The sequence below is a fragment of the Phyllostomus discolor genome, chromosome 7 (assembly GCF_004126475.2).
Source record: "Phyllostomus discolor isolate MPI-MPIP mPhyDis1 chromosome 7, mPhyDis1.pri.v3, whole genome shotgun sequence".
In the NCBI taxonomy this organism is placed as follows: Eukaryota; Metazoa; Chordata; class Mammalia; order Chiroptera; family Phyllostomidae; genus Phyllostomus; species Phyllostomus discolor.
In genome coordinates this window covers 85111007-85137541 of record NC_040909.2, presented here as the reverse complement: position 1 = coordinate 85137541, position 26535 = coordinate 85111007, and the positions used below count along the sequence as shown (strand labels likewise).

At 41.6% G+C, this 26535-nt stretch overlaps 2 protein-coding genes across 6 annotated transcripts; one reads left to right on the top strand and one right to left on the bottom strand.

Moving 5' to 3' along the window:
- The first annotated feature begins 121 nt into the window (after nt 1-121).
- On the top strand, nt 122-9465 carry RBIS (ribosomal biogenesis factor). Of its 4 annotated transcripts, none has more exons than XM_036031074.1 (4): nt 122-236; nt 6958-7074; nt 8934-9050; nt 9331-9465. In XM_036031074.1, exons 2-4 carry the CDS (start codon nt 6961-6963, stop codon nt 9400-9402), a joined length of 303 nt encoding a protein of 100 aa, XP_035886967.1. In that variant the 5' UTR covers nt 122-236; nt 6958-6960; the 3' UTR covers nt 9403-9465. The 4 variants fall into 4 exon arrangements, with proteins under 4 accessions (XP_035886967.1, XP_035886968.1, XP_028374412.1 ...); XM_036031075.1 differs by having other exon boundaries at nt 122-243; XM_028518611.2 differs by having other exon boundaries at nt 122-247.
- Nucleotides 9466-9620: 155 nt separating this feature from the next.
- On the bottom strand, nt 9621-24712 carry E2F5 (E2F transcription factor 5). Of its 2 annotated transcripts, none has more exons than XM_028518610.2 (8): nt 24465-24712; nt 18104-18213; nt 17066-17227; nt 15792-15835; nt 14434-14498; nt 13143-13410; nt 11282-11326; nt 9621-10199 (listed from the first exon to the last, which is right to left on the bottom strand). In XM_028518610.2, exons 1-8 carry the CDS (start codon nt 24675-24677, stop codon nt 10090-10092), a joined length of 1017 nt encoding a protein of 338 aa, XP_028374411.1. In that variant the 5' UTR covers nt 24678-24712; the 3' UTR covers nt 9621-10089. The 2 variants fall into 2 exon arrangements, with proteins under 2 accessions (XP_028374411.1, XP_035886963.1); XM_036031070.1 differs by having other exon boundaries at nt 11282-11329; nt 24465-24711.
- Nucleotides 24713-26535: the final 1823 nt, after the last annotated feature.

The window sequence follows — 26535 nt, the reverse complement described above, 5'->3', positions numbered from 1 at the left end:
GGAGGGCGCAGAAGGGCGGAAGCAGGTCCATTTTGTTAAAGGGCGGGGTTTCATTTACGAGTTGGGCCGGGATTGTCTCCTAGGGACTGGTAGGACTTCGCCTTGTGGGCGGGGCATTTCTGGGTGGAACCACAAACTTGGAGAGGAAGCTTAATTGGCTTCCTCACCTTAAACTTCCTGAATCCGGCTCGTAAAGGAGTGCTGGGGCGACTGTTCGAGTGTCTGCAGTCTCTCTGGTGAGAGGTTGGTGGGCCAGGGAGGGGCTGGCTGGGCTCGCACCGCTGCAGCCCGGGGTCGGGATCCGCCGCGCTCCTTCAGGCTGTTCTCTTCAGGGGCGGCCCCGCCGGTGGGCCTCAGCCCTGGGCCAGGGATCAGTTTTTGGTTGTGTCTGTTGTTATCATGGTTTCCATGTGGTTGGCAGGGATATTCCCCGTCCCCCCTGGATAGAATATTACCTTCTCCATGAACCTGCCTTTGACAGACCCTGTCATTATGTGTGTGCCATACCTGGTAAATAATAGTAATTGATTAATGAGTACTAGATGAGTGGTTGGATTTTGGTTAATATTGGGAGGATTGTAGATCATTTAATTTAATTTAGTATGTGTATGTTCTGTTTCTTCTATATTAATGTATTTTTATCGTGTTCGTTATTTTTAAGTACTGTTGGGGTCAAAAGCGTTGCTATTACGTAGTTGTCTGAGGTCAGACGTGGAGGATGTAAACTTTAGTCAAGAGATACAATGTGAGCAAAAGGAAGAAAGTAAGAATGTTCAAGTATCTTCAAAGAACAATATGCAGAGCAGGTGGGTGCAAATGGAGAGGTAGCAGGGTAGTGTGACAGATGTATTGTGGATCCGTGGTTCCAACAGTAAAGACAGAGCATATTGCTTCTTGTGCTCTGGAGGAGCTGTCACAGGTTTTTAACATTGGAAGGTTCATTTCATAGATTATGCTGGACAGACTTTAATGCATGTGGCTCATGTCAGAGGTGGGCAATCTTTCTGTAAAGGTCCAGATAGTAAATACTTAAGGCTTTGTGGGTCACAGTTGTAGCAGGAAAGCATCCATAGACATAATCAATTGGTCATAGATGTATTCTAATAATATTTTACAAAGACGGGTACCTGACTTGCTTTGGACTATAGGTATAGCTTGCCCAGCCAATTCTAACCAAATATACCTAGGGATGATAGCAGTAACCCAGTAAATATTATGTCATATTTTTGTATTGCATTTTTACTTATATAGGGTTGACCAAATGCAGGTTTAGTTGTCTGTGGGGAAAATAATACAATAATTAATAAATAATACAAGAATGAATTGTCTCACATACTTACAACTGTAAACCTACTTATGCCCCTCCCTGTACAAGAGAGGCCACCAGGTCTACCTTTGAAACTTGACATTACCCGATTATTCCCAGTGTGATAATGGGCACATTAACTTCCCTTCATATCAGTTTTTCTTTTTTGTTAATTTGTAGAATGGGAATAAACAGTACCTTCAACAAAGTTTTATGAGGAGTAAATTAGTCAAAGCACATAAAACATAAGCATGGTACACCTAGTAAAAGCTCAGTAAATCTTAACTATTAATATTTTTAAATATATTTTGATTATGCTATTATAGTTGTCACATTTTTTTCTCTCTTTTATTCCCCTCCACCCAGCACCCACCATCATTCCCCATCCTTAGTTCGTAGCCATGTGTTGTGCATATAAGTTCTTTGACTTCTCCATTTCCTGCATTATTTTTAACCTCCACTTGTCTACTTTGTATATACAATTTATGCTTCCTATTCTTTGTACTGTTGCCCCATGCTCCCATGCCCCCTCCCCACTAATAACCCACCATGTGTTCTCCATTTCTGTGATTCTCTTCCTGTTCTACTTATTTGCATAGTTTTTGTTTTTGTTTTTTTGTTGTTGTTGTTGATAGTTGGGAGTTTGTTGTCACATCACTTTTATTGTGATTATCTTTTTTTTCCGTAGATAAGTCTCTTTAACATTTCATATAATAAGGGCTTAGTGATGATAAATTCCTTTAACCTGACCTTATCTGGGAAGCACTTTATCTACCCTTCCATTCTAAATGATAGCTTTGCTGGATAGAGTAATCTTGGATGCAGGCCCTTGCTTTTCATGCCTTTGAATATATCTGTCCAGCCCCTTCTTGCCTGCAAGGTCTCTTTTGAGAAATCAGCTGATAGTCTTCTGGGAACTCCTTTGTAGGTAACTGTCTCCTTTTCTCTGGTGCTTTTAGGGTTCTCTCCTTATCTTATTTTTCTAAATATATTTTATTGATTATGCTATTATAGTTGTCCCATTTTTCCCCCTTCATTCCCCTCCACACCCTCTCCCACCCACATTCCCCCCCTTTAGTTCATGTCCATGTGTCATAGGTTCATCTTCTACATTTCCCATACTATTCTGGCCTCCCCCCCGTCTTTTTTCTACCTACCATCAATGCTACTTATTCTCCATACCTTTCCCCCCTCTCTCCTCCCCCCCACTCCCCTGTTGCTAACCCTCCATGTGATCTCCATTTCTGTGGTTCTATTCCTGTTCTAGTTGTTTGCTTAGTTTTTGTTTTAGGTGTGGTTGTTAATAATTGTGAGTTTGCTGTCATTTTACTGTATATGTTTTTTATCTTCTCTTTCTTAGATAAGTCCCTTTAACATTTCATAAAATAAGGGCTTAGTGATGATGAACTCCTTTAACTTGACCTTATTTGAGAAGCATATTATCTGCCCTTCCATTCTAAATGAAAGCTTTTCTGGATAGAGCAGTCTTGGATATAGGTCCTTGCCTTCCATGACTTGGAATACTTCTTTCCAGCCCCTTCTTGCCTGCAAGGTCTCTTTTGAGAAATCAGCTGACAGTCTGATGGGCACTCCTTTGTAGGTAACTATCTCCTTATATCTTGCTGCTTCTAGGATTCACTCTTTCATTTTAATCTGGCTAATGTAATTATGATGTGCCTTGGTGTGTTCCTTCTTGGGTCCAACTTCTTTGGGACTCCCTGAGCTTCCTGGACTTCCTGGAAGTCTATTTCCTTTGCCAGATTGGGGAAGTTCTCCTTTATTATTTGTTCAAATAACTTTTCCACTTGTTGCTCTTCCTCTTCCCCTTCTGGTACCCCTATAATTCAGATGTTGGAACGTTTTAAGATATCCTGGAGGTTCCTAAGCCTCTCCTCATTTTCTTGAATTCTTGTTTCTTCATTCTTTTCTGGTTGTATGTTTTATTCTTCCTTCTGATCCACTCCATTGATTTGAGTCCCTGTTTTCTTCCCATCACTATTGGTTCCCTGTGCATTTTCCTTTTTTTCACTTATTGTAGCCTGCATTTTTTCATCTAATTTTCGACCAAAATCAACCAATTCTGTGAGCATCCTGATCACCAGTGCTTTGAACTGTATGCCTGGTAGGTTGGCTATTTCTTCATTGCTTAGTTGCATTTGCTCTGGAGCTTTGATCTGTTCTTCCATTTGGGCCTTGTTTGTTTGTTTGTTTGTCTTGTCACGCCTGTTATGTATGAGGGGCAGAGCCTTAGGTGTTCACCGGGGGGGGGGCAACCCAAGTCACTGGGTTTTGAAGATGTATGTAGGGGCGGGGTCCAAGAGGGAACAGTGGTGCTTGTTCCACTCTATGGGATTTTAGTCCCTTCCGCAGCTTCCCCTAAGCAAACTGGACCTTTCTGGTGCAGATTCCTGTGTGGGTGGGCTTGTGTACGTTCTAGGACCCTGTAGGTCTCTCCAACTAACTCTCCTGTGTGGCTGGGAGTCTCTCCCTGTGCCTCAACCGCAACACAGGTGTTTTCAATTGGTGTTTTGAGGCTTTATTTCCCCGTGCTGGAGCCCTGGGTTGTATGGTCTGTCTTGCTCCCAAGTTTCACCTGGTTTATCTGTGCGTGAATGTGGGACCACCCAGTTAGCCAGCTGCCTTGTGCGCCATGCCTTGTTTCACACTTGCCACCTCACTAGGTCTGCCCGCTGCCACCCTGTGCCTGGGGTCTGTCAGCCACCTGGGCACCCAGGGTCTATCCGCTGCTGTCTTGTGTGCCTGGGGTTTGTCAGCTGCTGCCTTGTGCACCTGGTGCCACTGCTGTTTTGCCTCGACCCCTCTGTGCTAGGTAGCCCGACTTCACCCCTCCTACTGGTCTGGATGAGTGTGCCTATTTTAACTCCCTGGTTGTCAGACTTCCATGCAGTTCAATTTTCTGTCAGTTTGCTTGTTATTTTGTTTCTACATTGTTGTTGTCCTTATTTTGGTTGTGGGAGGAGGCACAGTGTCTACCTATGCCTCCATCTTGGCTGGAAGGTCTTTCCTTTTCTTTAATCTTGAGTTATGTAATTATGATGTGCCTGGGTGTGTGCTTCCTTGGATCCAACTTTGGGGCTCTCTGAGCTTCCTGGACTTTCCAGAAGTCTATTTGCTTTGCCAGATTAGGGAAGTTCTCCTTCGTGATTTTTTCAAATAAGTTTTCAATTTCTTGCTCTTCCTCTTCTCCTTCTGGCACCCCTGTGATTTGGATGTTGGAACGTTTCGAGGTGTCCCAGAGGTTCCTAAGCCTCTCCTCATTTTTAAAAAAGTCTTTATCTACTTTGAGACAAGGGAGGGAGAAAGAGAAGGAAAGAAACACCAATGTGTGGTTGTTTCTCACACTCCCCTTACTGGAGACCTGGTCCGCAACCCAGGCATGTGCCCTGACTGGGAATCAAACCTGAGACCCTTTGGTTTGCAGGCTGACACTCAGTCTACTGAGCCATACCAGCCAGGGCCTTCTCATTTTTTTGAATTCTTGTTTCTTCATTCTGTTCTGGCTGAATGTTTATTTCTTCCTTCTGCTCCAAATCGTTGATTTGAGTCCTGGTTTCCTTCCTGTCACTGTTGGTTCACTATTTTTCTTTATTTCATTGCATATCCTATTTTTCTTTGCGTATCCTTCACTTCCTCCTCTGTTTTGTGACCTTACGCAGCCTTTTCTGTGAGCATCCTGATTACCAGTGTTTTGAACTCTGCATCTTGTAGGTTGGCTATCTCTTCCTTGCTTAGGTCTGTTTTTAGATCTTTGATCTGTTCTTTCATTTGGGCCAATTTTTTTTTTGTCTTGGGGTGCCTGTTACATTCTAAGAGGTGGAGCCTTAGGTATATGCTAGGGCAGGGCAACCCACGCCACCGAGTAGTGGTGCTGTATGTGGGGAAGGGGTCCAAAAGGGAACAATGTCTCTTGCTTAGCTCTGGGTCACCTTTCAGTCACTTCTCCTGCTTCCCACAAACAAATCAGGCCCTTCTGGTGCTGAATATGGAGTGGATTGGTTTGTGTATGTTCTAGGACCCTGTGGGCCTCCCCAGTGAACTCTCCTGTGAGGCTGGGAGTTTCTTCTGCCTCCACAATTCCCACAGGTTCTGAGACTTTGTCTCCACCAGAACCCTGGGTTGTGGGCTGTCTCATTCCCCAGTTGTTCCTCCTGGTTTATCTGCATGTGAAAATGGGACCACTGGGTTGACCAGCTGCTGCCTTGCCCATGTGGTTCTCCAGCTGTTGCCCTGCTCTGCATCCTGTCTGCCCTGTCCGCCCATCTCTGCGCCTTCTACCAGTGTGGATGAATGTTTCTTCATTAACACCTTTGTTGTCAGACTTCCACATAGTTTGATTTTCTGGCAATTGTAGTTTTTTTTTATATTTATCCTTTTGGTTGTGGGAGGTGGCAAGTGTAACTACCCATGCCTTCATCTGGGCTGGAAATCCTTAACTATTAATATTTTAAAAATTGTTCCTCATGTTCATTGCTAGATTGGAGAGCTGTGTCTGAGGTTGAATTTACAGGCTAACTGCACATTTGGCTATAAAATGAAGAATATCTGAAGTTTCAAGGCAAGAGCTTTTCACAGAGAGGAGACCTGAAAATGGTGAAAGTAATTTAAGGGAGGAGAGGTAGGAAATGCAAGATTAATTACTGATTTTGAGGAGGGGCACACAGGAGAGGATGTCGGATAAGTAGGCAAGAATGGAAAGAAGGTAGGAGTCAGTCCTAGGGTATGATGGGCACCAGGGTGGTACAGTAGCATGTGAACTAGCAGGATGGATAGTGATGGTGCACTTGGTCAGATGTGCTGCAGGGAGCTGAAAAAACAATTGTGTTGATGTTAATAATTCAACCAGCAGAAATGAATGTGACGTCTTCTATGGGCCAGGTGCTGGAGATGCAGACAAGAATTAGATACATACCCTGCACTCCAATAGCAGAAGACATGGAAATAATTTAATACATACAGCAAATTAAAAAAAAAAACAGCAGTAGCCCTCACTGGTGTGGCTCAGGGGATTGAATGCTGGTCTGGAAACTTAAGGGTCGCCAGTTTGATTCCCAGTCAGGGCATGTGCCTGGATTGTGGGCTAGGTCCCCAGTTCAGGGCGCACGAGTGGCGTCCACACACTGATGCTCTCTCCTCATCTTTCTCCCTCCCTTCCCCTCTCTCTAAAAATAAATAAGTAAAAGCTATCTATTTTAAAAAATAAAAATAATCAGCAGTAAGATGGAATTTTTTTTTTATTTTTAATTATTGTTCAAGTAGTTTTCTGCCTTTTACTCCCATCCCCCCCCCCCCCCAGTCCTCCCTCCCTCCCACCCACCCCCCACCTCTTGTTTTTCTCCATGTGTCCTTTATACTTGTTCTTGCAAACCCCTCCCCTTTTCCCCTGAAATTTCCTCCCCTCTCTCCTCTGGTCACTGTCAGCATTTTCTCTGTTCAGTGTCTTTGGTTATATTTTGCTTGCTTGTTTGTTTTGTTGATTAGGTTCCTGTTAAAGGTGAGATCATATGGTATTTGTCTTCAACCCTAGTGCACTGTTGGTGGAATTTCTTAGATTTTAGTTGGTCTCTTTACTCTAAAAACTCTGATTTAGTCATAAATGTGGGCAGCTTAATTGAGCTCCTTTTCTTTTCTAGACAATGGCTAAGAACAAACGAAAAGGGCAGAAGTCCAGGAATGTATTTCACATAGCCAGCCAAAAAAACTTTAAGGTTAAGAATAAAGCAAAACCAGTTACCACTAAGCTTAAGAAGGTGAGTATTAAGCACCCTGACTTGAATGTTTACAAGCAAAGCATAATGGTCAAGCTACTGAGAAACTGAACGCTTTTATTTAAAACAGGTTGTTAGCCTTTCCTACGAGGGCAAGAGTATTTTAAACATTTGTTTTAAAAAATGGAGAAGAATAACGTCCCTTTCTTGAATCCAAATGTACAAAAAGAAAAGAAATTAATTGTGAATGTGTGAGGCTGCAAATAAGTTTGAGCACTTTATTAGAATACAGAAAAAAAAGAAACCCGGTATCAGAACCAGTTCTTATCTCTGAACTCACATATTCAAGAACCTGTCAAATGAAGATAAAATATTGTTTCTTAAATGCAAAATCTGAAAAGGAGCGTATCTTCTTTGTTTTTACTGAAAATATTTGGGAAATGGGAAATTTCTTCATTAAGATATAGTATATTACTCAAGAAAATGTTTTGAAGTTTAATATGTGGTGGCAGCTCATCGGGTCTTGGTAATTATCATAATAGCCCACTGAAATGTAACATTTTATTTTTCAGTTTTCATGAACTAGTTAAGTTCAGCTTTCTGACTAAGCAGTTTTATGACTGGAAATCCTATGAAGTACAGCTGGGTAATATGATGGGGTTTTGGAGTGACAGTTGTCTTCCGAGTTGACACTGGAGCCAAGACCTGAAGGATATAAGGAGCTAGTGGTGCAGAGCAGGGAGGTGCTGGGAGCAGCATTTTCCAGGCAGTGAACAGCAAAGGTCCTGAATATTATTTCATTAGGTGAAAGTGCTGGAAGCTTCATGTATGCTGGTGGGAAACAGTGGAGAGGGAAGTCCGTGGGTAGGCAGCCTGATGGTGTTCTCTTAGAAACGAGCCTAACATGAGGGGAGTGCATAAGGTTACCAGGCACTATGTAAATGGTAAGTTGAAGTTTGTGGCCATGGATTTAAAGAGAAGCCACTCACCTAATTATGATTTTCTATGGCTTCCATTGTAGGCTCAGGAAAGTCTGAGAGTTGACTAGGTTGCCAAGCAAGTATGGCTAAGGAAGAGAAGTTAAGGAAAGTTAAGTGATTGGTGAAGTAATGGTCATGGAATTTGTGCTGGCTAAAGGAAAAAGTGAGGGTAGGGAAGTGAAAAATAATGGAATTGGAGGTTTAGTGAGATTTAAGAATTGTGAATAAACTAGGTGAACAAGGATAGGAGATGAGCACCCAGAGAGGTGACGAGGCCATAGGATTAGGTTTCTGCTGAAGCCACTAAGCAGTGACATCAGACCTCAGAGATCAGTTAGCTGAGGTTCAACAACGTTCATGAAGGAGCAAGTAATTCTGGAGTTGGCAGGTGACAGTGGGGAAAGAGAGGGTAATAGGTCCAGGGGTATAAGGTACACAGGAGGTGAGTTTTGAAGGAGAAATGGTTTGGGAGCAGCAGGAAGAATAGGACCACTACTCCACTGTTCACATTTAATAGAGGAGGGCTGCCAAGGTGGTTGGCTTGATTGCCAGGGATTTCTACCAGGCCAAGGAGGGGCTGAGAGGTACTGTTAGCAGGACACTAAGCATGGGATCCAGGCTCCTTGTTTCACAGGTGAGAGATGACAGCTCTATCTAGAAAAAGTGTAGTCCATGCTTTGGTCTGCTTATACCAGTGAAATCAAGGTATGGGGTATTCCACATAATTCTTTTAAAAAATAGAAACTTTTGTCTAAAATTCCCCAATAAGACTAAGAGTTTTGGTGCAAATCCTCCCTGCAAATTGGTATGATTAAGTTTTTTTAGATTTTAGGCTTAAAAAGGTTAAATTAAGATTGAATATATTTTAAGTTTAATGGTCAGGAGATCATGGATTAATGTTATTTTTTCTTTTTAAAAAAGATGAACATTATGAATGATGAAAAAGTTAGCAGAATGAATACAGCTTTTGTTGACATACAGAAGGAGCTTGCTCACTTCTCAAAAGGCCTTTCCCTCGAACCTCTGCAGAAACAGCTGGTGGGTAGAAAGCATTTCCTTTTTTAAACTGAACACTAATAAATTAAATCTCAAATTTCCTAAGCTATAAGTTGCATGTAATTTTTAGTACTTGGTTCTCTGATATACATGGCTATACAGTTGCATATTCATAAACCATTGAGTGTGAACATGAGAACTTACTGTTCTATTTCCAAAGGTATGACTATAAGAAATTAAATTGGATAATAGATCATAAGTCATTTTGTCCACCATTCTTATCTAAACTTCTAACTATTGTACAACGCTTTCCTCCCTCCAGATTCCTCAGCAGTGTCATGAAAACGAACCAGTTAATGTTGAAGAAGCTACAAGATTAATGGCTCAGTTGTAATGTATTGGTGATGCATCAAATTCCCCCAAAACACCAATAAATTAAATATTTTATACATTTTTATTTTTAAAAATCTTGTTAATGTACAGGCATTGGCACATTTTAAAAACAAACTACATAAACAGATCTTTCCTATAATCTAGGAAAGCAGAATACCAGAAGTCAACCAAACGTGATAAACTTAAAGTGCTAAAATAGAAGGCACTTCACAAACTCTGTTCATGGAAACAGTGACTATATTTTAGTCTATACCCTTCACTTTATATGTGGCAGTGAATGTCTGTCTGGATTGGAACACAGAGAAATATGGAAAGTTTTGTGGCAGTACAAGCATAACACAAGTAAGTGATGAGTCCTTGGCCAACATTTTCATTTTTTGATGACCTTAAGCCTATTTTAACTTTTCTTCTCATTAGAGTAAGAAACAGGAGTCAGAACTGTAAGAAAAACTGAAGTCCCAGAATGCAATTACTAGAGGATGGGGTGTGCGTGGGTATTAAATCACTTTCACCTGAAGCAATAGAGCCCTTTGTGTTCATGGTTGAAGTTTTATGAAGAAAGTATTAGGGAAGGAGACAAAAATCAGCAAACTAAACAGGTGTTATCTTCATTATAAATACTTAGGTTATTAAGAAGTCTACAATATTACAGTTAGAGGTAGATAACAGTCCCGCGTTTCCATGGAATCTAATAATTTAGTATCTGCACATCGAACAGGTCACACACTCCTTCATTATCATCTAAATTAAAGTTGTAGTCATCCGCTGGGGTTGGAGAGAGCCGGAGGAGAGGAAACACTGCAAATAGCATAAGTTCAGGGTTAATGACAGCTTCTCCAAACACAAAACACAAAGCCGTCCATTAAATTATGGTTTCTGTATTATACAAGAATTTAAAATATACACTGGGAAAAGCAATTACAAATTATTTGTGTTTAATGTGTATTTGAGAAGATTGTTTAAAGATAATTATGCATTGATTATAAGCATAAGCTTGAGAAATAGGTTACAATTTTCATTGGTTGACTTGTCACTAAAATAACGATTAAAAAATGTAAGTCCAAGTATGTTCTCTGATCTGCTAAATGAGCTACTACTTTGAAAACAGAATAAAGCAGGCTTAGGTTAATAAGTGTTGGTCTTCAGAAATGCTGAAGGAAAGAATCAAAGTGGTACAGTTCAATTGGCTAACGTAACAATTGCTCCTTCTCAGGTCTCGACTATAGTTGTTAGGGGCCAGGACTCTAAATCCAAGAACTTCCAGAAAGGTGAAACCAAGAGTTATCAGTGAAGTAATTACAGTGTTGTAGCTGTTGATTTTTACGAAGGATTTTAGATTAGATGATTATGTAGTCACTTCATGTCCCATGGTAGTGGGGGTGACTTACAAAACTGTTTTCCCCCCTTCACCTGAGGCCATTTTTTTCATCATTTTTAGAGAGGAGGGGAAAGACAGAGAAACAATGATGGGGGTTGCCTTCTTGTAGGCACCCCAACTAGGGATCAAAACCCATGACCTTTGTCTACAGTATGATGCACCAGCCAAGTCATACCAGCTAGGTCATAAAGCTGGGTTTTCAGACTGGTTACCTGTGCACTTATATTATTCTACTGTTCTTGGCCAGATTCTTGAGGAGTGAAAGGGCTAGTGTGCCACCCACTTAGCAGTTTCCTCAGTGCAGGGTAAGTGTCCCCTTATGGAGTCTTCCCTTGAAACAGAGGCAAAGACAAATGCAAGAGGATACCTGTAATTTACTCTAAAATGTTATTAAAGGAGATTTTTTTTTATGACTTGTCATACTAAATTAAGTAAACAATAAATTATGTGCCATTATAAATTCCAGAAAAGCATTAATGATAAGGTAGTTAAAATTACTTACCATCAGAAGACATCAACTCATCAATGATATCTCCACTAATAGATCCTGCTGGAAAGAGAAATGTGATAAATGTTCTGTGACATTTCTGTAATAGTAAAGGCAGTTAGTTGTATTTCAACACAGTATATACTAAACATAATTATATTTAATCAGCAGCAGCTTAACAGCTCAAAGTTATGTACTAGAACTTTATGGAAAGTTATCTTCATTCATACCTACTCTGCTTTTAAACTTACAAACTCAAGACGTAGACCAAAAGCCTCATCCTCCTCCTAAAACAGACTCCTGAGTTTTACAGTCAGTGGTACTGTAATTCTCTATCACCTGATCTTAAGCAGTTGTCACTTTCCATTCCTCCTATTAGTTTCATCTCCAGATCTCACACATCAGATAGTACTTATTTTGCCTAAACAGTATTTCTCACCTGTTCTCTCTTTCTACACCGTCACCATGCTACTTTGGCTTTAAGGTTCTCTGCCCTGTGCTTCTCAGGTACCTTCTCCCTCATCATGTCTGTCTGGCATTCAGCACCCTGTGTAGTCCTCCACAAGCCACTTCCCTGGTCATAGACCCGCACTGGCTATCCACTACCTCCTCACTCAGTCTCATATATAAAGCCCTCTTCAATCCAGTCCCAAATTACTTTCCTTACTATTTCCAAATACAAAATCATATACAGAAACTAACTGCTCAGAATTTTTTGACTGCTAGTGGAAGCCAATGTACTAACTGGGTCTGAGTTAAACCTTACAAAGCTTGCTTGTTTTCTTCACCCCCTTTGGATTATACTTAAGAGGACAGGCTTTTTAACGACCATACTTGCTTTTGTGCATCCCCGTGGCCCAAGGTAGAAATTCTTACAGGGAGCATAGGAGGGATGGTGTGGGAACACTATGCTGAGTGACATCCCGTGTGTTGTCAGACCCTTACAGCCTCACACTGCACTACCGTGAACAGCCAGGGCAGCAGACTCCTGCTACAACCCAGAACATGTTCCAAGGTACAAATAAAACTGGACAGTGTAGGTTGGAATAATCTGAAGCACTCCAACTAGACGGACATTGATTGTCATTCACTGAGCAAGTACGCTCTCCAGATACAGCAATACAGACTGAAGGAAGAAGAGGCATATGTTACTGTATACTCTATAGCCTGACTGTTCTTCAAGATGGTTAGAGCACATGTCAATAATTTGTCCTCGAGGTACTGAGAGATAACTGTACAAAGTAAACCTCAGATAAAAGCAGATGTGTAAATAGTAACAGGGATGCTGGCTACTTCTGAAAATGAAATCCTAAAGAAAACTGAGCTTTAGACCCATTAATCATCATTCTCTTGCTGAGTATTTACAGTTACATTCTACCACGTTGTGTTTAGAATACACAATCAGATGGTGTGTGTATAAAAAATATGTATCTTAAATCTGTAGTAATTAAAAAACATAATACATATAATTACAATCAAACATATAATAAATAATATAGCCTTGGCTGGTGTGGCTCAGTAGATTTGAGTGACGGCCTGTGACCCAAAAGGCTGCAAGTTCTATTCCCAGTCCCGGCACATGCCTGGGTGGGCCAGGTCACCAGTTGAAGGTGTGTGAAAGGCAACCAATCCATGCATCTCTCCCACATCGATGTTTCTCTTCCTCTGTTCCCCTCTCTCTAAAAATAAATAAAATCTTAAAAATATATATATATGACAGGTTTTTAAATCTCCCTAATAAAACCTGTCCCCATGCTGAACACATATAGTGTTAACTGAATTAACACATGTTGATTAAGCTTCCTACTTTCCTCTTCTATCAGATAATAGTCACATTACAAGCTATGACTTTCTAAAATAAAGGCTCTGGGCCCACCTGAAGCTAAGTCTGTGGCTGGCATGTGCTGGGAGCCCTGGTCCTTTTCAGGTGTGGGCTGCTCAGGGGGTCTCCGAGTGGCTGGGCTAGGCTTGTGCGAAGTTCGGGGAGTCGAGGGCCGAGAGGAGGGCTGTGTGAGGTCATCCGGTGGGGGAACTGGGAAAACCACGGGCTGAGATGAACTGGACTCTTTATTTATAAGCAGCACATGGATGGGGCCTGAATGACTCTTTAGGTTGATCTGGTATTTCTTCTGTCCATTCTGACCCTTGAAGTTAAGTATAACCAAATGAATAAATATTAACATTAAAAATGAGATCAAGTTACTAGGGACTAAGTAAATTTGCACAACAAAAGAGAGGCAATAAGTCAAGACACAAGAGTGGGGACCAAGAGTAGGACACGATATTAAGGCTTTAAGCCACCTGTCTAAAAGCACGCTTTTTTTCAAAAACAGCATCAAAAGCTCTCAGTTATAGAATTATGGCAATCTTCCATTTTTAATGTAATCACTCCTCACATTCTCCTTATGTGTGAATACCACCCCGGCGGTTGTAGGCTGCTGTGGATGTGGTCATCTCAACATGCTTTATTAAATGGCAACCATTTCACAAGTCAAACTGTTTTATACTCAGCAAGCATAAAAAACACTGGTTTTCCTACAGACATGTTAAGTGTACCACCCCTGTATTTTAAAAGGTTATCTGTAACCCAGGGCTTCAGAATCCAGTCATATAAATGCTTAAAAACAAACCTCTAGAGTAGCTGAGGCAGGGAGGTAAATGAGAGTTACTATCTTTTTCTACTCCCTTCTTTGGTTGGTACAGCTTTCAAATCAGTTTTAGGAACTCTGAATCCAAAACTAAAATCATGAAATATATATTACACATAGTCAATAAATATTATTTGACTCAATAAGCCAAAAAAATTTTTTTAAAAAGGCCCGATGTAAAGCAATATATTATTGTTGATATTTAAATTGAACTTCTTCACTCAGGATTGGTACATCAGTTACAGATATAGTGAAATTAATTTTTTGTTTTAAGATTATTTATTATTTCTTGACTCATTCCTGTAGCCAAATAAAATCAAGTTAAAAATAAAACGTTATATAATTCATTCAGTCACATCTACAATTTCACTCAAGTAATGAAGACAGCCCAAATTTAATATCAATACCCTAAACAGACAACCTGATGGTGTTCACACACAATTAGCTCATGTTCAGTGAAAGAAAACACATTTGTATCTCTTGAGACAGCAAGTTCATTGTAGCAAGTCCCCCATGTACCATTTCTGGAATAGGAACCTCCAGTTGTGTACCAGAAGGTGCCTGAATGGCCAAAAGTGTGTCACCTGTCAAAAAAAAGAAATAAAGATTTTCACATTGTAGGAAATACCATCGATCCAGGAATACAGTGGCAACGAGGTAGATCTTGGAGTCAGAACACTCGGGTTTACATCCCAGGCTCAGGCATGGGTTCCTACAGGGCATATGACTTACTGTGTAGGTTATTCTCAGGATGATGAGGTCATAGATGTTGCAGATCTCAGAACAGGGTAAACACACAGTGTTAGATCGATTATTATTAATAAGTTCACTTCAAGTTAATTTTGCTTTCACTCAGTCTCATGTTAAGTTTGGGACTCTGGAAACCTTTTAACCTCAAGTAAATCACATTGTTTTTTTTTTTGTTTGTTTTTTAAGATTTTATTTATTTATTTTTAGAGAGGGAAGGGGGGGGGAGAGAGAGAGAGGGAGAGAAACATCAATGTGCGGTTGCTGGGGGTTATGGCCTGCAACCCAGGAATGTACCCTGGCTGGGAACCGAACCTGGGACACTTTAGTTCCCAGCCCGCGCTCAATCCACTGAGCTACGCCAGCCAGGGTGTAAATCACATTGTTTACTTGATTTAAACTACTTAAATGACTGGGGACATCATAGATAAAGTGTGACACACTGAAATCTTGAACTTAATTAAACTTACTTGTGAAGCCAAATTCTACAGCTGTCTCTGAGGAAGACTAAGAAGACTTCCCCCATGGTGGCCAAGTGGAGCAACAGCCATAAATCTGCCTGGAAAGTCAGTGACAGGCTGTGCTCTTGACAGGCACGATTAAATAAAATGTGCATGCACAATTTCATTTATTTGTGTTAGATACAATTACCAGCGAACAGCCCCGGCCTTTCAGCTATTAATCCACTATGTTGTCATTTCAGGGGAGATCACGAGGTAGAGTGGATGGGGTAAGGAACGGTTTTCCTGGTTATAAACCGATTCCCTAACTGTCCTCATGCTGTGTTCCATTTGTAACCAGCACACTCGCTGCAGTTTCATAAACACTGATGAGCACAGTGTTCATATTCAAGTTCTACCACTGACTGTGAAACTGTGACTTGAGACTATTGTTGCTTCATTCTTCTCTGACTTGGTTGCCCCTCCCACCCAGTTTAAGGCCACCAATGCAGACAATGATGTGACCTGTGAAAAGCGGTTACTGTCATGGAAACAGAAATATCAGTGGCCTACGAATACGGCACAGTGAAGAGTGAGATGAGATGTCCACTCCCGACAATAATGACTGGGGAATGCAAAGGATTCTGATTCACTGCAGTGAATGGGCTGAGCAGAGAAGAACGTAGTTACCATTAAAGCAACTGCAGATATCCTCATGAGTTACGTAGGAAAATGTACTGTCATAAGAGTTAAGGAACAACATTTGTATCAAAGTCTAGGCATTTCCATTAAGATAATAAATCAGAGGCCAAAATAAACAAAATGACAAATGCTTGTGGGGCTGTCGGCTATGGTTAGACTAAAAAGAACAGAAGTCTTCAGTCTGAAAAACCAAAGACAAACAAAAGTCCCCAAAAGGAAGGTTCATCCTGGGCTCTAAGAAGCCACTTTAGATTTCTGTGATATCTGATAATCCTTGGTAGATAGATGGAAAACCTATTCATCAAAGAGACAGGCTTCTGGGGGAAAGGTACTGATGGGGAAAAGGAAGCTACAACCACAGAAATCTCCACATCCAAAACTTTCTTAGGCTGTGATTTGGGGAACTGGGAGTGATCAGAACCTTGGAAAGCAGTGCAGCAAGGTCCAAGATCAGCTAATTCAATGGGTTTTGAACATTGGGGATACACAGTACTCATCCTGAAAACCCACTGTTATAAAACTTAAGGAGCTCTTACCCACAGAAAGAAAATAACAAATGAGATCATGGACTTGTGCACCCAGGACAAGATAACATAAAACATAACTGTATAACTTAATCAGGAGCTCATGAAGGTATAAGATCGATGCAGTTAGATGTTCCATAGAGCACAGGTATGCTCACGAATCATGAGCTTCACAGATATCCAAGAGAACAGCAATTGTAAGAAACATGGAGTGTATCACCCATCTTTCCAAAGATGACAAGATAACCACAGCCTTGGAACCCTACCATCGTATAGTTAGTATCAGGCTGAAAGTATCCTGGGTTGATTTCAAGGCCCATGATATTTCATCTTCCAACCGTTAATTTTTCAAAACTTTGAGAGTTGCTGACTGCCACTTCAGAGCATGGAACATAATGATTTAATGATAACCTATGTACTTCACAATGACATCTAAAGTTCACAGTCGCTCTGAGCATACTGGCCTGTGTATCATATCCTATCAATGGGTAGACCAAAAGTAGATGGAATGTTTTTTCTCAATACAATACAAGGATGATGTTACTAGATAAGACTATATAACAGAAAAAGATAAAATCTTTAAATTATTAGAAACATAAAACTAAAATGTTATATTTATTTCCTAAACTACATCTCTAAAAAAAGTACAACAAAGTACCCAATCTTCTACCTGGAACAATGTCAGGTAACATATCATCTCTGGCTGTGTGTGCACGTCTAACTTATAGAAAAGGATATCTATTGTTAATGGAATCATCCATAACATTTTTGATGCTTTGCTGAAGCCATGCCTTCTGCTGATCCAGTTCTCTTTCCTTCAGTTCCAGGTCCTCAATCTCAGCTTTGAGATCTCGCAGTCTCTCCAGGACCTCTTTAGTGTTGCAGCCAGCACCTACACCTCTTTAAAAGAGGTGAGAATCAACATCTCCCTATTATACCCAGGTTAACATCAGTTGCTTTTTATAGTAATAAGATTGACTTAATTAGCAATGTATTCAAGACAAAAACCTTTACACTCTTCTAAAAATTAAGGATTAAAAAATTTAAATACCATACCTCTGAATGTGTTTGCTTAGAGTATTTTTTGGCAAGAACAACAAAACTACAAAAATTCTCAATATTTTAGAGTGCTTTTAGTCACCAGGAAGGTCAGGCTGGTGACAGATGCACCAAAAGATGTCATGGCCAAACAGTCACACTGGGACATCTCATAGGTACACTGAGATACAAGTAAAATCAATTATGACATTTAAATATTAGAGTGAGATTTTGACTAATGAAAAAAAAAACACTAAGGCCAAAGGAAACAAATTTGCAAAACAGAAAGTATTTGTCACATTCAAAAGTACTGTATAACCACACCAAAATTAACAGGACAAAATGTGTTTCAATCAATTATTATTTATAAGGTCCATATTTCTACATATTAAGATGCAGTTCCTGCTTGCAAAGCATTTATATTACTTAACTGGCCAACAAACACTTAGGGGGAGAGGGATTAAGAACACAAAGCAGTGTGCAGGGTTTGCCAAATGAGGGCTACAATTTGAATTTGGAGAGTATAAATTAAACAGCAGAGAGCAAGGGAATGGCCTAACTGAGGAGCAACAACACATGGGGACATGCACAGAAGCCCTGAGAGGCAGGTCCCTGGAAAAGTGGGACCCAGTATGTGGTGAGAGAATTTAGGAGACACAAACTGGGGAATGACGGATTTTACAGAGCACTGGGAAGATAAAGCAGGGCTTCAGAACAGAGCACTGATTTATAACTTACTTCCACTGGATGCTATTTTTTGACTTCTTTTCAATCAGGTCAATTCCTTCCAAGACATTGGTGATATCATAAATTCTTCTTTTTTGCCTCACAGCCAAAGTATCTGCAGCCTGTTTTAAAGAAAAAGGGGTGTGGGGGGGGGGCATGGAACAAAGACCAATAACATAAATTACAATTCACATTTTAAAGCCCAAAACATTGGTTACTAAGTTCACAGCACCAGAGCCCAATCCCAGATCTAACCCAGGCAGCTGTTGGGAACAAGAGCTGGGTGTGTTCAAAAGCAGCTCTCACACCCTGGGAAGACCATAGAAATTATTCCATTTAAAAGCCAGCAGATGTTGAAATGGAAAGAAAATAAAAAGGTCAGGACACGAAGCCCACAGAAATGAAAGAACAGTGAGAACACCTCATATCATCTCATTGACTAATCCTGGGGGCTGCAAACTGCCGAACCTGTCATGTCCTATCTCATTTCTCTGTAAAGTCTTGTCTAGAGACAGCTTCAATTCTTCTTGGGAAAGTTTGAACAATTATAGCTCAGCAATTTTTTAAATAATTCAGTCCACTTATTTGGTGGCAAATTCTGAAGGATGGATACTTACATGGTGAAACCTTGAAATACACTATCAGCATTTTTTAAACTCACAGTAAAAACTGAACACACAGCATCATGCTCTGGTCTGAGATGGTACCAGCAAATGGTACACAAGAGCTTGGTATTCTCACTCATATTTGACAAGTTCAATAAAAACATTCAAGTTATGACTGAATTCAGGAATGCTAACAGTTCCTCTAACTAGTTCTCACTCACATTTCTGACACTTGTTTCCTAAGATAATGAATGGAAACTTAAGGGGGACCCCACAGCTCTTTTTCAGTGGATTAGGCAAGAGCCCACCTGAAAGTGCAGTCACATTCTCAAATTCATGGCAGTCATGAAAAAACACCTTTGTGTCCTTACTGACAACAGTTAGCAAGTTATCTAAATTAGTGAATGGTAATGAGCTTCATGTACTGGTTTATCAGCCATCTGAGGACATCGCTACTTTCTTGATTGCATAAAAAAGCAGCTCCTATAAAACCCAGTTTTGCCAGCTGGACCCTCCCTCCATGGGAGCATGTGTGACCAACAGCTCACCTCACAGGTATCTGGAGCCTGTAAGTGCAATGTCAGTCCTAGCAATCTATTTGTTGTGCCACCAAAATGTCCAGGTTACTCCTGCCCAGTCACTCAGGTCTTCAGGGAGGGGATCCATGCCTCAAACAGTAGACAGGAGAGTCAGCAGGATGTGGCAGAGACAAGGGAGGACCAGAAGTGAGGCTCTTCCATCCAGGTAATTGTTAAGTAGAACAAAGTCTGGTCTCACTGGCGCCCTCTTCCCTTGTGTTCAGCAATCCCTTTCTGTTTATCTGCCTTCACAAGAGTTTCTGTTGTGTAGTGTGAGGCTATTTTCCTGAGGAGCAGTAGTCACTGCCAAGTTAACTCTAGAAACTGGAGTTGTAGGTACATTTCTCCCTTTCCTCCGATGAGGCCCCTTGAAAGGGAGCCCAGGTCTTCCAGGCTGCTGGGTCATCTGCATCCAAGTGCTCAGATAGTGTAGTGCTATGGCCACCCCATAGTTCACTGGTTAGACCACCAGGACATGTTTGCATGAATCAGACCACAAGAGCTGTCCTAGGTCACTAGGCAAAGGGCCATCAGTTGTCACTGTTTGCCCAATCTTTAAAATTTCTTACAACTTAACAACTATCAAGGTTAACCCTTGATTTCTAAAACTCAACATTATTTCCTAAATATTCTTCTAAGCACATGAGCATATAAATGGCCAACATGTATGCCCAAAAGCACATCACTTGGACAGGACCTGTAGGAGGCTTGCACATTAGCAGCCATACCAGCATTGGGAAGTCAGATGAAACAGGGCATGCCAAGGTGTCCAAGTGTTGACTGGGGGAAACAAGGGGCAGCTGGCCCTAAAGTCAGAGAAGGTGAGAGGTCCTAAAAGCCCAAGGGAAGAGTGAGAAAAGATAAATGCCTCAAGAACTGCTGTCAGGGAGTCAGAAGCACTGACAACTGATCCTTGGAGAGGACTATGGAAGGACCACTTGAGGACCATGTCCTAGCTGGACAATACCAGGGGCTCTTGGGCAGCAGCTGCAGGTAACTGTGGGGTCTCTCTCCACTAAGTGTTCTTTCAATAAAGACGCAGGTATGATGGTAGACAGGTATGGAGAGGTAGGATATCTCCTTGTGGTGGCTTTTTATTTTCTCATCAGTGGGGGTGCAGTGAAGGGAGAGGGGAGGTAATGGCTAAGAACAGAGTGTGAAATTCCCCTATAGGAGCAGGAGGGAACAACAGAAGCAATGCTGGGCCCCTGCTGGGCTTCGGTTATCCCTGTAGTGAACTGCACTGACACCCCAGCATCACTGGTTTTCTCCACCCCTAGAGATGGGCCTGGGTACTGATGAGGTATGCATAAGGCAGAGTGGCACATCCTCTTCCCACTCTGCCAGTCATGTGCTTCAGTTTTGCTTACAAAGGTGGTTATCTGAGTTACAGGATTTGACTTACACAGCCATGACGGAAGCATCTAATTGAACCACACTAACTCCACTTTCAGGAAAATATACAAGCAAATGTAACCCTCAGGAGGAATAGATCTCCCCTCCAAACATTAAATCCTGTTCTAACAGTGTCACCAGTGGTGAGCAAAGTGATGTGTACAGGCAGAACAAAATCCAGTCTAGGGATGCTGCTAGGAGTTGGGCAACACAAAATTAGGAGAGGAGATCCCTTGTAAGGGCTAACAGGGCTTTGCCCCATGTGCATTTTAAAAGAGCCCAGTGTGAGCTCTGGGAGAAAGGACAGATGCCAAGGTAGCTTTATTTGTTTAGGATTAGTTGCAGCTCATTTGCTCAAGGATGTTCAGATGGCATGAGGTCCTGAACATGAAAGAGTAACTAGGGAAACATCCTGTCTCTCAGGTTCTGCAGTGCAGGTCAGCTGCTCTCTGGAGCTACAGCTGTCAGTATATGTGCTCTCAAGTGTTTGGGCTGCTGGGCATCACAAACAAATGTGACTGCATCCAAATCCACAAACATGCAAAAGACACTACATATGACCAATCTGTTACACACACACACACACACATACACACACGAAGTGGTGGTCTGGAAAGAAAGGTGGTATGACCCCATGTAACACAGCAAGACTGCCCATGAAATGTGTGTGTATAACTTTATATATGTCTATTTTATATACATATATTTTTAATCCTTATCAGAGGTTATGTTCATTGATATTAGAGACAGAGGGTAAGAGGGGGACAGAGAGACAGAGACAGACATAGATGTGGAAGAAAAATATGGATCAGTTGCCTCCTGACAGGAGATTGAACCCCCAACCCAAGTATGTGCCCTGACTGGGAAGCAAACACACCTTTCTGGGGTACAGGACGGATGTGCCAACGAACTGAGCCACCTGGCCAGGGCTGTCCATGAAATATTTTAATGAGAATTTCAAACCCCTGAGTGAACACATTTTCAACTATGTCCCACAATGTGTTATGTCCATCTCAGGATTTTAGCTAATTTCAAACACAGAGAAATTAATATAGAACTTTCATAAGCCAGTAAAAGGATAATCATTATAGATCTTTCATAGATATTACCTAATTCAATGGTCACAACTGCTTTGTAAAGTAGCCATTGTTCTATTTCAGGAAACAACTTCAGAAAGCTAATGAATACTCAGGTACAATCTAGCATTAATTATATATTTGTGGAATACATCTGTGGCAAAACATTTTCAAATGGGTTTCCATAGTTTCAAAAACACTTAAACAGGTATGCAGTCAAAAGTTCCCCAGCTATTTAACTGCCCTGAAGGAGCAGTTCGGGTACCACTGATCCACAGGTGCTTTCACCTGGAGTGTATGAAATAGTACGGAAAAGGAACATTTTTATTTCCACTTATTTATTCATTGAAAATAATAAACAGTAACAAAAAATTGTATGTATGTCTAAGGCTCGGGGCTATAGTGACAAGTTGTACAACGAGGTTTAAAAAATTAACAGTCTCATTAAAAAAGAGGTTAGATGGAAGCTAATAAGAAAGAGTTCCTGGAAAAGGCTACTATGTGCTCTCAATTGAGAGCATTAATCAGATAGGGAGCATTAGGGAGCATTAATCAGACAGGAAATTAAAAACCAAGAAATAAGCTTACTTCAGGGGCACAAAGGCTCCCCCAAGAAGCAGCACATTGTTTTAACTCCAACTCAGCACCCAGGCCCACAGGAATCTCTCCTAGAAATGTAAGCAGTGCATTCCCTACCACTGGACTCAGGATTTTTGAAATGCATATGCTTTAAATTTGCTCCATTTTTTATTTCTTGATTTATTTCTTGAATAAACTGCATCAGCTTTTACAATGGAAGTTCATTGTTATTGTCTTACTCTTCAGTAGTATTGTATAGGTCACAAGTTAGAAAAGAAACAACATCCACATGGTTTGGGATATTTTATGTATCCAAGATATGTGGATATGAAAGTTGTTATAATTTTCATATTCATATTCACAAAAAATGATGCTTCTTTAACAGCTTCTTTAAAAATATCAAGTATATAACTCAAAAGTGTCAGTATCTTATGATGAAATAGACCCCCTCAAAATAAAAATGTTAAGAGGAAATGTGATTTTTTACATTAGAGGAAACGTCAAAAACGTGTTAATGATAAAAAAAAATTTTAAATGTGTTAATGATGTTTTACTATGGTACACAGTACCATCATTGGAAAGATTTCAATGTAAGATTTTTAGACACATAAGATTTTACACACACATATATAAATGAATGAAAAATATATGTAAATGACATTTTTTCATACAAATGTGAAAGATTGTTCTCTAGAAGGAAGAATCACTAATAAGACAATGTTATTACAAAAACCTCTGAACTTTTAGTAAACTGTGAATAAATATCAAATCCAGTTCCTGATCACTGGCCCTGTGACTCCAGGGAGCAATTTCATGAAACACAACAAAACCAAAGAACCCCCAAGGGCACATGGGTCTCAGCTGTGTCATATTCCCAGGCAAGTGGAGAAAGAAACCCTCCAAGTCAGCACTCGAGTTCAGTTCTATCTGTAAAACCCCAAACTTGTGGTATTCCTTTTTCTCAAGTCACAGGCTACAGCTAAATTTCTAGATTTTCAACATGAGTTTGTAAGTTGTGTTATTGAAACATCCTCACGACTGTGAAATTTTTTAAACAGAATGCATTATCGCTCATGACCATTTTATTATGGTGTATTTGCCACAAAGCCGGGAGAGAAGGGGCTGTGGGAAATGAGAATAGGAATTTGCACAGGTGGGAAGGAACATCAAGTACAACGCTTCATGCAAAACACATGCAGTAGGCCCATTTGTTCAAAGCAGAGACAGAGACAAGTCACAGCCACTAATTCAACACGGAGGGTACCCAGGGAAGCAAGGACCTGAAGATACCCCACCCAGGGCAATCTCGGGTGTCAGAGGATATTCTGGTGGCCACAGTCACACTGTCCAGCCAGGTGGGCATCCTGGGCTCCCATGGGCGCGGATAAAACAGTGTTAGCCAAGGCTCACGACAGTGCCTCGGGCGGGGGGAGGGCGTCTTAAGTGACTGCGACTGATTGCTTAGTACTTAGTGTCATTTGTGTGTTTACAGCCTGGTTCTCACTTAAACTTGGCGGTGGGTGACTTTTCACTATGGCGGTCACCTTGTGTCCCTGCGAGCTGCTGAATCCTGGCAAACTCTGGTTGGGGCGGTCAGGTCGCTGCGTGTTACCACCGGGCTTCCGTGCTGTTGTGGTTTGAAGGACCCGCGCTGGAGCCTAGGACAGGGTGCGCCCCCACGACACAAGCGACTTCGAAGGAACAGAAGAGCCCTTCTCGTGACATGGAAAACCCCACCTTAGAGACCTGCGACTGATGCCGAAATAAGTCACACACCGAACGTTCCCCTTAACTGCCGGACCATGAAAAGTGGACGAGGAAGAGGATTTCGTCACCATTATTTTAGTGGGCAGGAGGGGGGAGGTGTTACATTTTTTCCTTCTTTCATCCAGAATGTATGGTTAAATAGCTTTTGTTTTTGTTTTGAACAAGGCGGGTACGGTGGCCATCAGAAGGGCCCGTGGAAATCACCGAGTCCCAACAGCGGTGACCTCGGGACGCGGGCCCGAAACGCGGGACAGCGGCTCTTTGTCGAGCGCGGGCCGGGATGTGGCCACGCGGCGGGTCAGGCTCCCGGCCAGCATCCCCTCCCCCCGCCGTTTCTGCCCCCGCCCCCCGCATCCCGCGGCGGTGTCCTCACCGCCTTGAGGTCCAGAACGCCGTCCTGCGCCTCCTGAAGCAGCGACACGAACTTCGCGGTGAGCAGCCCCAGGCTCTTCTCGTGCCGGCTGCTCCCGCCCGCCGGGCCCCCGACCTGAGATGGCGGAGCGGGAGACGAGGGGGGAGGCCGGTGGCTCTGCCCCTGGCTCTGCTGCGTCGCCTGCCCGGTGCTCCCGGGCTCGGCCGCCGCCATTCCCCGAGTGCGCCCCGCCGACGCCGAGTTTAAATGGCAGGAAGTGACGCCAACCGCGGTTGCTGGGAGACGCACGGGCGGTGGGGGGTAGGGGCGGGGGAAGAAGGCGGGGCCTTGAGGAGGGGGCGGAGCCAGTGTCTCCACCTGCCTAGCCCGCAGCTCCGCAGCTCCTCAGCTCCAGAGCTCCCCCACCCCCGCACCAAACGAGGCGTTTCCAGACTGTTGAATTCCATCAATGAGCACATCCATCTTTATGCCAGTGACAGTCTCGGTTACTGGTTTTTCTAGTAAGTTTTGAAATCAGGAATGTGCGTTTCCCAACTTTGTTTTCCGTTTTTGACATGGTTTTAACTAACTACTTTAGTTCCCTTTAATTTCTTTGAATTTTAGAATCATTTTAGAAACTTCTGCAAACAAGCTAGCTGGGGCTTTGATAAGGATTGCCCTGAATCTGTAGCTAAATTTGGGGAGGATGACCATCTCAAGTCTTCCAACCCATGAATAGCTTTCTAACAATGTTTTGTACTTAAGATTCGCCCTTCCTTTGTTAAATTTAACCTAATAACTTCCTTTTTTATGACAATGCCAATTAAATTTTTCTAAACCACTTCATTTAGGTAAAATTGACATATAAAACATTCACATATTATTCTTAATGAGTCATGAAATTATCACCATGAAGACAATGAACATAGTTATCAACTCCCACTTTCCTCCCGTCCCATTATTATTATGTCCTTGTTTTCATTGCTGATTGTAGTGACTTGAGTCTTGCTGGCTCCTCAAGCTGAGGGGAGAGGCTGTCAGCTTGCCCAGTCTGGTGACTGACAGACTGAGTGGATGGGACACCTATCTTCTTGGCCATAACCATCCACCAATGAATTTCCTTTAGGGTGAGCAGAAGGTGATGGAAGGAGATGCATGTGGTTCAGTGCTTCAGGCTTTTGCTGTTGACAGAGATTTAGTAAGTCTTATTCAATGAATGTCTTTACTTGCTATTGCTCTTAGGACAATTTTCAGAGTTTTTAAATGGGTGTTTTAAAATCTTCGGCAGTTAAGGTTGTTTTGCTGGGAAACAGGCCAGCAGAGTTCCTTGTGCTCCTTTCCAGAAGTGGAATCTCCTCTGCTGACATTTTAACTATGATTACAATATGTATTTTAATTTATCAGTCTTTTTTAGATCAGTACTAATTTGGTAAAATAACTTACTACAATATAGCTGTATTTCCCTCTTCCAATTCATGCTATTTTTTCACATATCCTACATATGCTATAAATCCAAGTGTTATAATTGCTTTACATAGTCTTCCAGTGGAAGAAAAATATACTTAAGGTCTCATGTAAAAATTTACCCACATTTGTTTCCAATATTCTTTATTTCTTCCAGTGGACTTGAGTTACTGTCTGATAACATTTCCTTTTAGCCTTTAGGACAGTCTTTAACTTTTTTTTTTTCAGGCAGTTTGGCTAGCAATACATATTCTCTTTCCTCTGAAGGATGTAGCATTCTAGACTGACAGTTCCTTGTCTTTCCACACTTCAAGTATGTCATCTTCTATCTTTGGGCCTCCACTGTTTCTGATGAGGTCAATTGTTAATTATATTGCTCCTCTATATGAGATAAGCCATATTTCCTTGTTGCTTTCAAGATTTTCCCAACAGTTTGACTATAAAGTGTGTAGGTGTGGTTCTCTTCATGTTTGTCCTGGGTTTTATGGAAACTCTTAGGGCTGTAGGTTGATCTTTTTAGGTTATTATTTTCCCAAATATTTCTTATGTCCTCCTCTCCCCCTAACTCCCATTCCTCCTTGGTATGCTCAGTGCTGTCCCACAGATGTCAGTGTGAAGCTTGCCCATA

What these genes read in the sequence shown, in the direction of transcription:
- RBIS (XM_036031073.1), top strand. Translation starts at nt 463, where the DNA reads ATGAACCTGCCTTTGACAGACCCTGTCATTATGTGTGTGCCATACCTG. An exon ending in TTATGTGTGTGCCATACCTG is followed by an intron (nt 511 to 6,957) that starts GTAAATAATAGT and finishes TTTCTTTTCTAG; the next exon opens with ACAATGGCTAAGAACAAACG. An exon ending in TTACCACTAAGCTTAAGAAG is followed by an intron (nt 7,075 to 8,933) that starts GTGAGTATTAAG and finishes TTTTTAAAAAAG; the next exon opens with ATGAACATTATGAATGATGA.
- E2F5 (XM_036031070.1), bottom strand. Translation starts at nt 24,677, where the DNA reads ATGGCGGCGGCCGAGCCCGGGAGCACCGGGCAGGCGACGCAGCAGAGC. An exon ending in TATCTGCAGTTGCTTTAATG is followed by an intron (nt 14,499 to 15,791) that starts GTAACTACGTTC and finishes TTTTTTTGACAG; the next exon opens with GTGACACACTTTTGGCCATT. An exon ending in TGAGTTGATGTCTTCTGATG is followed by an intron (nt 10,200 to 11,281) that starts GTAAGTAATTTT and finishes TGCTATTTGCAG; the next exon opens with TGTTTCCTCTCCTCCGGCTC.